General features: G+C 44.0%; 1 protein-coding gene across 3 annotated transcripts; it reads right to left on the reverse strand.

Annotated features, from left to right (window-relative positions):
• Positions 1 to 573: 573 nt before the first annotated feature.
• On the reverse strand, positions 574 to 11393 carry FZD1 (frizzled class receptor 1). 3 transcript variants are annotated; one of them, XM_036328250.1, is made up of 2 exons: positions 8584 to 11393; positions 574 to 1316 (listed from the first exon to the last, which is right to left on the reverse strand). In XM_036328250.1, exon 1 carries the CDS (start codon positions 10800 to 10802, stop codon positions 8871 to 8873), a length of 1932 nt encoding a protein of 643 aa, XP_036184143.1. In that variant the 5' UTR covers positions 10803 to 11393; the 3' UTR covers positions 574 to 1316; positions 8584 to 8870. The 3 variants fall into 3 exon arrangements, with proteins under 3 accessions (XP_036184143.1, XP_036184142.1, XP_036184141.1); XM_036328249.1 differs by lacking the exon at positions 574 to 1316 and adding an exon at positions 6568 to 6967; XM_036328248.1 differs by lacking the exon at positions 574 to 1316 and adding an exon at positions 6568 to 7709.
• Between the last annotated feature and the right edge of the window lie 667 nt (positions 11394 to 12060).

Raw genomic sequence — 12060 nt, forward strand, 5'->3', positions numbered from 1 at the left:
ATGGCGAGTAGAAGAAGGAAGAGAAGGGAGAGGAAATTATGAGAGATAAGACAGGAGGGGTGGTAAAGAATTGGTAGAAGAGGAAGAGAGAAAGAAATATACAGGGAGGAGAGGAGCACTAAAATTTGTAGAAAACTCTCTAGTGCTAAAAATACCATTATATACTTTATTTCTTTGATCCTCCCAACAGTCAATTTAGTAAAACATTGTTATTATTACTATTTTAAGTAAATGGATTTTGAGGCTAAGAGCTAGTTGCGATTCAAGGCAGGTCTTATAAGTCCAACATTCTTTCCAAGATGACATTCAACTTCTCTGTTGCCAGTTCCCTATTATCTTAAATTGATTATTATTTTTTTAAAGGAGAATGAGGAAAGAAGGTGATATTTCCAGTCCAGGGTTATAGCCCTATTCAAGAGATATTTCCGTTCAACTACTCTACTCACCTCCACAAGGACTAGTCCCAGGAAAGAATAGTTGACTTTGGTTTTCATTATACCCCTTTCTTCTTTATCTGTCCCCCCCCCCGCACCTTCTCCCTCCACCCCCCAATGCCAAATGACACATGCCCTAGCTTCTTCTCTCATCTACCCCAACTCATCAATGAGCAAAATGGACAAACACAGCTCCTGGGAGAGCTGCGTCACTCTGTGAGAGCTCTCAATCCAGAGTGTCTGCCTATGAATTTGCCACATTTGGATCTAGAACATCTTCTTAGTCCTCCTATCCCTCTGACCCTAAAACTCTCCTGTAGCAGAATTCTTGCCCCAAATCAGCCCTCTTTAACAAGGGCCTTCTGTCTTCTAACCAGGACCGATCTCTCTTAAAGGGTGCGGTAGCTGCCCTGCAGAAGGATTTATTACATTTAACAGGAGTCTCATAAAAACTAGGAAAATCCTAGGTGTGCTCAAGACAACCCAAGTGTAGAGACAAAGACAGAGGCTGGGGCCAGGAAAACTGCAGAAAGGCCCCCAGTCACCTTGGGTCCCTTTAGTGACTAGAACATCCTTTTCTAAAAGTTGGGGGAAGTGGGGTGGTTAGAGCTGAGAAGGAGACTTTGAGATGTTTCCATCTCCTCCATTAGCTCAATGTGAATGATAATGAAAACCCCTCACATTTGTACAGAGCTTCACTGTTTATAAAAGGGCTTTCTCATCTATAATTTCATTAGGGTCTTCCTTTGACTCATGAAATCCTGTGGGTCAGATTCCCCCAAAGTACCTTAACCTGATTTCCCAGGTCAATACTGGAATCCAGGTTTCCTGGCTCCCCGGCCAGAGTTCTTCCTCAGCACCATAACAATAACACCCCCGGTGCTGCAGGGAAATGTGTAAAAGAAAATGAACATATGGAATATGAACTATAACAGCATTATACTAACAGACACTTTAAGAAAATTTTCAATAAATTTGTTTAATGCCATTTACAGATTTATTTCCACTGAAATGATTTCATTTACATCCCTGTCTACATTTAAATAATAAAAGCAGGTTTATATTATTGACAGTTATGGGCTGAATGTTTGCTTCCTATGTTGAAGTCCTAACTCACAATGTGATGGAATTTAGAGGTGGGGCCTTGGGGGAATAATGAGGCTTAGATTCAGTCATAACTATTAGACTCTCATGATGGAATTAGCATCTTTACTCTAAGAGAAATCTCTCTCTCTCTTTCTCTACCCTCATGGAAGCAAACCATAACAAGGTGGCTGTCTATAAGCCAAGAAGCAGGATTAGAAACCATGTCTGCTGACAACTTGATCTTGAACTTCCCAGGTCTCCGAAATATGAGAAATAAATGTCTGTTGTTTAAACTTCCCAGCCTATGATATATTGTTATAGCAGCCCAAGAAGACAAAGCTATTGACAGCTATGTAATATCATCAGGCTATTCGTCAATTTAAAATGAAATTTGCAGGTCAAAAATAAAGCCCATGCTGTAGGCACCATAAATTCATATTTTTCCTCAATTCTATTTAATAAAGTTAATATATTTTGTGATTTTAAAAATGTATTTTTCACAATTTTAAGTGTTCCTCTAGAGCAGGGTTTTTCAACTTTGGCACTTTAGATCAGATCATTCTTTATTTTCAGGGGCTGTCCTTTGCATTGTAGCTTCCCTGGACTCTACTCACTAAATGGCCATGGTAACCCCACCCCCCAGGCATGTCAGTCAAAAATGTGTTAAATATCGCCAAATGAGAATCACAGCTCTAGAATCTAATGTATAGGTACCTCCTGAAATAATTACATTACCTGCACATCTTTTTGATTCCTTTACATTGAGTTTAACTAAAAGACAGCAAACACAGTGTTTTGTTTCTACAACAAAGGCAGTGAAATTTTATATGCATTTCCGAGAAGGATGGCAGGAATGGATACATAAGAAAAATGACAGGAATGGACAGGTAAGAAGAATGACAAGAAGGATGAACTTAGCATAGAAAGGGTGGAAAATTCTGACTGAAGAGTTTCATACAGATAGAAATGTGAAGGCTATGGAGTGCTTGGCCCACCTACTATATTCAACAATTATCGTAGAAGTCTAAACTTATCTACTTCTTTTTTCTTTCCTGTAGATAGAACTTTTCATTTTGGGGAAAGTATGGGTGCTAAGCCTACTCATCTCTGAGAAAAAGTATCTGCTGATAAATAGCTATTTGGAGTAATCCCTGCTTGAGTTTGTAATCTCATTTTAGTGAATTGCATTATTATTCAGGGAAATAAATATAAACATATGCAAAAACCTAACAGTTTCTCACAATTTGATAAACTGAAACATCAATTAAAAAATAAAGCAAGCAAAATCCCAACTCTATGCATTACAAAGGGATACTTTTGAGTCTTTTATAAAAATACCTTAACCTGATTTCATGAGTAATGAAGTACAGATTCCTGTATCTAGACCCTATTTCTTCAAGAGGCAGAAGGCTCAAGGCAGAATGGCCAAGATATCAATGTGGTTTGTTCCTGCGTACCTTCATGTTCCACTCAGCTTCTGTTGATTGGTCCTGACTGTGAAGATCAGTTACAAAGGGTTGGTTTCATTGGCTTTTCATCTGGTAATAAAAAAGACTAATACTACAGTGGAATATTTTTAATGCTAGACCAATCACCAACCAGAAGCTTTTGCTCTATCTTGGGAGCACAATTTAACCCATGGAATAGGGATAACCCACCATCCCAGTTTGCCCGGGATTTTCCTGGTTTTACTACTACAAGTCCCACATCCCAAGAAACCCCTAGGCCCTGGGCAAAAGTGGAGAGTGGGTCCCTCTATCTGAGTTGAGTTTTTGACAGAACATTTACTGAAGTTAACTTTTAAAAAGTATTTTCCAAGAGTTTGAAATACAAGGTCAAGAATAGTCTCAAAATCTACCTTTAAAGAAAAAATCCTCATAACAATCAAGTGGCACTTGGCATTTGGAACATGCATTTAACTAGCCTGTATGACTTCCATGTATTTGCTGCTACATTTGGGAAGATGAGCATTTCCAAGAGCAAGAGAACAATCTGTCTCAGAGCCTTTCACTGAAGCAAGGACACACTGCCAACTTGAAAGGAAATAAAGGCCACACTTTGTCTATGGGGGGATTCTGCAATTATTCCCCAGAAAATTTAATTCAAACAGGTATTGAGATCTGAAACATGGAGATACCCACAAATTAGAAGACATTTGGTTTTTCAAAAGAAAAGAAACCCAGGCCACAGAGAACTCCCCCAAAGCAGCAATAGTGCTTCCACTTTATGTTAATAACTCTATTCCTATGAGCATGTTTTGAAAGTCAATGCTATGAATGAAATTTCTTGAGATCTTCTTTATATGAAATATGCATATTAGACATTTTGAAAATTAAAAATTATCTTCAAGGAAGTAAATTTTATTTAAAAAATAGAATGCATGTGTAAAATGTGCAAATCAATGCTTTACAATTAAACTCAATGTAAAGGAATAAATCAGTGTGCAACTTTGCTTTTAGAATTATGAGTTATACAAATATGCCAGTCAACTAGTGTATTAATGATCCCTTTAGAAAATGTAATGTTACTTAATTTTATCACCCCCAAATATGCCTCTTTAAAATATCACCATCTTAATATAAAATGATTTAGAGAAATCTCTATTGGAAAATGTTATCTTATTTTTTCAAGCAATTTAAGAATCTTCTCAACTTATAAAACTAATGATAACCTTCAGAATATTTATTACATGTTCATTATAGGATATACTTATAGCTATACTTGAGCCTATCTACTGCAGGAGAAAGATTTCTTTGATTTGACCTGTTATTAGGGTCCCAAATCAACTTGTAACCAAAGGAAGTGTTATTTCATTTGAACAGGAACTTGATTTTATAACAGAATAGAGACACTTGTCACCACAAGTCATAAAACTGAATAAAATTAGTCTTGACTCTATTTGCTTTTTAATCACCAGGTTTCAAATAAGCTCCCCTTTGTCACTATACTTAACATATCCATTGTCAAAAGGTATGACCAAGGTGAACAGAAATAGTTAAGCCCCAAAAGTTTAAGGGAATTCTGAGTCATGATTGAAGCTCAAGTACTGTTTTTCAAATTCTATTGGTATCTGCCAATAGTTCAAAATATAGATGTAAATCTTAGGAGTCACCAACTTTACCTTGTTTGGCACTTCCCTTGTAAGACCCTCATTTCAAATGTAAGGGCCTTAAGATAAAAGCTTTGAATTTCAGGTAGTGTTGCAATTTCTTTCTAATAATGTAACTGCAGAGTTCTTACACAGTCCATATCTAATTTTGGCTACTGCAGGTTAATCTTGCAAGATTTTGAAATTAGTATATTCTGTGAAGTATTCAATAACTATATGACTAGTGTCCACCCTAATACATAGGTAATGAGCACATCTTGATTCTTATCTCTCAGGCCCCAGTTACACAGAATATTATAATCAGAAATGTCAGAGATACCCAGTGTCATACCACTGGTTTCAATTAACTGCATGTGCATTACATAAAATGTGGCCTACAGCCAATAGATGGATTAGAAAGCAATAAAAGCTAGAGGAGCTGAAGTTGAACCCAAATACACACACTGAAAATATGGCATCTTTTAAAAAAACAAAAGTGTACCAAGATTGAAACGTGATATCAGGGAAAGTGATTGGAAACCATCCAGGTCCTGAAATGGTTTATGGTTTAGGCATATTTTTTTTTTTCTTAATTGGCCACCAACTCTTCACTGTGGTCTCCTTTCCTAGTTAAATACTGGACTTCAGAAATGATGTAACTACAGGAAGGCTTCAGTGGTCACTGGAGACAAAAGGACCAAATCTGTAAACTCAGGCTGACAAATGACTACCCCAGACAAACTGAAATATCTGGTCCAGCTGTTTTGCATATGTTTGACACTTGCTGCCTTTGAGATTAAAAATATGACTTTCTGCCCCCACAAAGTTCAAGTTAAAAATGCCTTTTAAAAAATAGAGCACCAGAATGCCTTCATACTATGTATAAAAGCTGAATCAAGCACACGGTGAGGGGAAAAATTGATTCCCATTGATAGGCAAACCAAACCATCTGAAAATAGGGTTTATCATGGAAACAGCAAGTCAGTGGTACCAAATTCCCAGTAGCTTTACAATTTTGGAGGCAAGTCTTATTTTGCCACCAGTATTGGAAGAAACAAAATAATATACTGGTTTTCTATATTCTACATAATTTAAAATAAGTTATTTTCTAAACAAAAAGCTTGGTGCCATCTTAAAAATGTCTTTAAAAGCTATTTAAATCCAGCATTGTAAAACCTTTCTGCATCAAATTTGTAGTTACATTATTTTAAGGACACCCACAATATGAATGCTTTATATTTATTCCTTAGATAGAGAAAAATAATCTTACTTTTTTTCCCCCAGAAATTATCTGATTGAATTATCTTGTGAAGAGACATATTTTGATTTGGTATAAGAATTGCTATTTTTTGTGTTTATACAATAAGACCTTTTCAGATTTTACTATATTAATGTAACAAAGAAAAAAGAACATAAAATATCATCTTGGAACTTAAAACAGAATGCTATATTTTCAATTAGATTGAACTTTTTCGTTTACCTTGAAATAATGATGACATAAGACAATAGCCTTATAACCATGACAGTAACTCTATTGTATCAGTGATCTTCATTTTAGCCCCTTGTCATTTTATCACACCACTTGTTTTCATGGAAAATTTAATAAAGATATTTTTAATCTGTAAAGGAATGAGACTGGTATTTCAAAGGTATTTAAGGTTTCCCATCTGGCATTTTCTTTCTCATAACCTTATTTCCACATTGTAAAATGTGTAAGTAAACTTTGCATCTCTATTTTATACATATATATATGTATGTATGTATGTGTATGTGTATGTGTAAATAGATATGTACATATATATATTCTACATATATGCATGTATATAAATTCTAAGACTATACCAACTAGATAATGCCTCTGAAGAAGGTTCCTTAAACAATATAAAAATGGAGTCTTCAGAAGCAAACAACAAAACAACCTTATACAACCAACTGCTGTTTAAAATGCTTATAAACACGGTCAGTTAACCATTTATTGAATACCTGTTTACGGTTTTGGAATATACAAGATTATGGAAAATATAAGACAATACCTCATAAAAACTGTGATGAAGGTGATGGCTGATGATTTAAAAATAAACCTCCATATTATAAAAAATCATGTAAACTTACCCCTGGAAACAAAAAAAAGGTTTAATATTAAAATTAGAGTTCTCTTTTTAATAATTTTCTTTGAGTAAAGAAATAATGTTCAAACTTCTCTTTTATATTGTTACTGTCCTGCAAGCAGATCTTTTCTTCACAATGTCAATCACAATGCAAGTATGATAAGTCTTTGGAAGGATGGGTATGAAGGTTTAAAGATAGGCTTTTTCATTGAATTCCTGAATTTATATACTGTGGGACTGGCCATGAGACACTATAAAATGTAAAGATAGTTTGTAGTTTAGACAGTTTCAACGCTATTATTTTCAGGCACAAAAACCATATAATTTTGTACAAAACTTTGATTTTTTTATTTGCGAAATTAAAAATATGGTATAATATATATATATATATATAAACTTCTATTCCTCTATAAATATAGATGATTTTGTGATAGTGAACAGAATAAATGCATACCAAATTCAAACACCATTGTCATTTTAGGGTATGACAGACATAAATTTAGGTCCTAAGTACCGGCATTTTGATAAACTCTTAAAGTTTACAATACAATCAGGAGGATTGCTTGTCTCATCTTTTCCACAGAGAACTAAAGTGAATATTTTAAATGGCTTTGAAAGATTTACATTTGATACATTTCTGTAAATCCAAAAAGGAGCATACAGGATTTAATGCAGCAGACCTGCACAGTTTCCCTTTAGCATGCATGCCCATATTTTGTTAATTTCAGGAGCTAATCCCATCAATTATTCCACCTCCTTTACCTCTGGGACTCTTACCAGGTTGTCATTAATGATGTGGATGGTTCCTCCCTCAGAATGTGTTGCTGAATAAGAATCATAATATGTCCAAAGTACAACTTTTACATTTTAAAGTTTCTGATATATGTCTAATTATTATTTGTTAAAAAATCAGAAAGTAGCACTTCATTTTGAGTAAGTCCATTACACTGAAATCTCCTTCAAGTTTTCATATTCAGTTTATGTCCTGCAGTCCTGTTAAGGAAAGCAAAGATCAATTCCTCGACAAAGCTTTCCAGGTGACCTCAACATTTCCATTTCACAGAACGCTAAAATCTAAACCGGGACTGTCTCAGTCCTACAGGCAGGTTGCCAGGCATCAGTATACAATTAGAATGAACATTTTATAACCCCCATCTTCAGTCCCTCCCAACCCACGCAGAGCCTCATGCCTCTTCCCAAATCTCAGTAACCACATCTTTCCATGACGCTGGCCAAACTCATACCAGGTTTTAGACACTAGAGAATGAAATGAGCTCATCCACCAAAAATTAGACTTTAAAAAGTTTGGCATTGGTTATCCCACTCACCCTCTAACCGACTTAGGTGGAAGGAGGGAGTGTCTGGGCGTTGGAGGCCGATGCAGAGGAAGTCTGGGACTGCCGGCAACCACAGACGTGGGCCTCCTTGAAGCTAGGGGAAAGGTTCTTAACAGTGAAAAATTCAGCTTCCGGGAGTCAAAGGGGCAGACCTTGGAAATCTGGCCCCGACAAGGGAAGACTTGAAAGCTTTAAGAAGTTCAGTACCTTAAGATCTCCAAACTCAAGCAAGGAGAGGAAGGGAGGGAGCAGAACAAGGGGGTGGAAAGTGACCCGGACCTGCAGCCCAAGATGCACCCCACCCACCCGGCGGCAGGGCGGCAGGAGGGGCGCGCGCGAACTAGCGGGAGCACCCGGCGGGTGCGCTGTTTTTATCTCTGTAGTACTCCGAAAAGGGCAAGAAGGAAAAGCTTCAATGGTTAAACCGCCCTAAGTAATTCAAATTGAAACAAACAAAGAAAAAAAAGGAAAGAAAAGAAAAGGAAAAGAAATCGCGTGATCAGTCGTCACTTAAATACAAATATACTTACAAAAATCTTACACAGGCTATTTACAATCATAAAAGCGTACAGTCCAGGTACCAGGGGGAGAGGTCGGTCCATCCCCCCTCAGGCAGTTGGGCCCTGGAGTTCCTTTGCCCCCAGGGACGGAAGCTTTTGCAGGAGCTATGGTGTTAAAAAGAAGCCTGCGAAAGTGTCTAGTCAAGTGAGGAAGCATAGAGCAGCCAGGGTTGGCCAGGATTCCATGGGGAAAGGTTTTGGAAAGGTAGCTGGGCCCGGGCCGAGGGCTGGGAACGGGCTGAGCGAGCCCCCAGGTCTCAGACGGTGGTCTCCCCCTGTTTGCTGTTGGTGAGTCTCGTGTAAAACTTCCTCCAGGAGTTAAGGGTCTTGCCAGACCAGATCCAGAAGCCTGACGTGATGCCCACGATCAGCGTCATAAGATACTTAATCATGAAGACTGTGAAGTCAGGGCTCATGGGCGGGTATGGCGGGGGGCCTCCGCCGGCCTGGAGATGGGGGCAGGGGATGGCGTAGCTCTTGCAGCTCTGGGCCACCCAGCTGCGCTCCCACTGGTCCCGGAAGGCCTGCTCGTAGAAGTAGCAGGCGATGACGATGGTGGCCGGCACCGTGTAAAGCACACTGAAGACGCCGATGCGCACCATGAGCTTCTCCAGTTTCTCGGTCTTGGTGCCATCGTGCTTCATGATGGTGCGAATGCGGAAGAGCGACACGAAGCCGGCCAGCAGAAAGGACGTGCCGATGAACAGGTACACGAAGAGAGGCGCCAGCACGAAGCCCCGCAGCGCGTCCACATTGTTGAGCCCCACGAAGCACACCCCGCTCAGCACGTCGCCATCCACCTGGCCCAGCGCCAGGATGGTGATGGTCTTGATGGCCGGCACGGCCCAGGCGGCCAGGTGAAAATATTGCGAGTTGGCCTCGATGGCTTCGTGGCCCCACTTCATGCCGGCCGCCAGGAACCAGGTGAGCGACAGGATCACCCACCAGATGGAGCTGGCCATGCTGAAGAAGTAGAGCATCATGAAGAGGATGGTGCAGCCCTCTTTCTTGGTGCCCTGCGCCACGGTGCGCGCCCCGTCCTCGGAGAACTTGTCGTTACACACCACCCGGTCCTCCAGCAGGAAGCCGGCGATGTAGGCCACGGCCACGGCCGTGTAGCAGCCCGACAGGAAGATGATGGGCCGCTCGGGGTAGCTGAAGCGCCTCATGTCCACCAGGTACGTGAGCACCGTGAAGAGCGTGGAGGCGCAGCACAGCACCGACCAGATGCCGATCCAGGTGCGCGAGAAGCGCAGCTCCTCGGGCCCGAAGTACATGAGCCCGTACACCTTGGTCGGCTCGCAGGGCGCGCCGCAGTCCTTCTCCCCCAGGAAGTGGTAGTTGAGGTAGGAAGGCACCTTGAGGGCGCGCGGGCAGGAGAACTTGCCGCGCTCCGACGCGCCGGAGCCCCCCGGGTAGCCGCCGCGGTGCCCCCCACCGCCGTGCTGGGGGTTGCTGGTCCAGAACTCGGGCAGCAGCGAGGGCGTCGGCGTGCCCTTGTCCGAGGTGTTCTGGCCCACGCACAGCTCGCCCGCGCCGTGCACCGGGAACTTCTCGCACTTGAGCGTGTCCGGCCACTGGAAGCCGAACTTGTTCATGAGCGCCTCGCAGCCCTGGCGCGCGCGCTCGCAGAGGGAGCGGCAGGGCGGCAGCGCCTGCTCCAGCACCGTGCACACCGGCGCGTACATGGAGCACAAGAAGAACTTGAGCTCGGCCGAGCACTGCACCTTCACCAGCGGGTAGAACTGGTGCACCTCGAGGCCCGCGTCCTCCTGGTTCGTGTGGCCCAGCAGGTTGGGCATAATGGTCTGGTTGTACGCGATGTCCGTGCACAGCGGGATGGAGATGGGCTGGCAGTAGCCGTGGTCCGGGATGGAGATGCCCCGCTCGCCGTTGTATTGCTGCCCGCTCTGTTGCTGCTGAGGCGGCGGCGGCGGGGGCTGCTGACCTGGCCCGGGCCCCTGGCCCGCCGCCTGCGCCCGGACCCCAAGCAGCAGCGGAGCTTCCAGCAGCCAAAGCAGCAGCAGTAGCCAGCGCGCCAAGCGCCCGGAGCCAGCTGGGGGGCGGCGGCGGTGGCCAGAGTCCCAGCTCCCCTCTGCCACCGGCCCCGCCGGGAGCGCCCCGGCACAAAGTTCCCAGCTCCCGCCGCCGGCGGCCCGGGACTTCTTAGGCGCCTCCTCCTCAGCCATACTTTTTCAGCTCCTTTCTTGGCGCCGCTCGGCTGGGGTGGGTGCTGGCGCGGCGGGCGGCGGCTCCCCCTGCGGCCGGGGAGATCTCCTCCGCGCCGGTGCCCTCCGTCGAGCCCGAGCCGCGCTCGGCCCGCTCCCCCGTCTCCCGCTCTGCGCCCCGCAGCCGCCGCGGAAACTTGCGATTCATGAAGCGCGGGCGGCGGGGAGAGCCCGGGTGGCTCGGGCGCGCCGGGGTCGCGTCCCGCCTTCCTGGCCCTCGGCTGGCTGGCTCCCGGCTGGCGGCGCCGCGCTAGTGGCCGCGGCCGGGTAGAGCGCGCAACTCTCGGCAGCCCAGCGGCCTCGGCTCCCCCCAGCGCCTCCGCCTCCTTCTCCGCCGCCGCCGCCTGACCATTTGTGTCAATCCCTCAACTCGCTAGCTCTCCTCTCCCTCGCGCGCCCTCGGACCGGTTTCCAGGCGCCCCGCAGTCTGTCTTTCACCAGGAGGGAGGAGCCTTGAAACCGACACGGACCTGGAGGCTCAGGGACCGTCGCCCAATCGTGGCTCCGGCTTCCCGGCGCAAAGGGCGCCCGCCGCCTTCTTCCCCCAGTGAAAGTCGGCGGCGCGCGGGAGGAGGGGGAGGCGGGAGGCGGGAGGCGGGAGGCGGAGGAAGTAGTAGTGGCAGAGGCACCGCTCAGGCACAAAGAGTGGGTTTGCTGTGAAGCGGGACAGGCTCGGTTGCTTTTACTTTTAAGGAAGAAAGGGAGAGGACAAGTAGGAGAATGGTCCCATATGCTGCTGGAGATAATGAATAGGAGTTGGCGGACCGCGGGACTTAGCTTTTCTTTTCATTTATCCATTTTCATGTTTTTAAAATCCTGCTCTTAACGCTGGTGACAAACGGCAAACCGAGCGAGGCGCTCAGAACAGATGCCTTTGACTTAAGGAGCGCACGGCTTCCTTTGAGTTTATGTCTGTCGAGTTTTTGTGTAAATGTTACCCTAATAAACCCTGGAGCTCTCGGGCTGGGCTGGGCGGGCTTTGGATCCCCCAGGGAGCAGTTCTCGGATCGCTGTAAAAATGAAAACAAACAAACAGCACACACACAAAAACAACAACAACAGCAAAAACTTGGATGGAATTTTAAAATTCAAGCCAGATGCGCCGCCTGCTACTATTCTTGTAGTCAAACTCCCTTTTCTCCTCTTTAATCAAGTCAGAAACAGAAGCAAAGGGAAACTACCATTAAATATGCAGAGAGAGAAAAGTTGAGAACCCCCG

This window comes from Myotis myotis, unplaced genomic scaffold (assembly GCF_014108235.1).
Source record: "Myotis myotis isolate mMyoMyo1 unplaced genomic scaffold, mMyoMyo1.p scaffold_m19_p_11, whole genome shotgun sequence".
NCBI lineage: Eukaryota > Metazoa > Chordata > Mammalia > Chiroptera > Vespertilionidae > Myotis > Myotis myotis.

Coding starts and splice junctions, on each gene's coding strand:
- FZD1 (XM_036328250.1), bottom strand. CDS start 10,802: ATGGCTGAGGAGGAGGCGCCTAAGAAGTCCCGGGCCGCCGGCGGCGGG.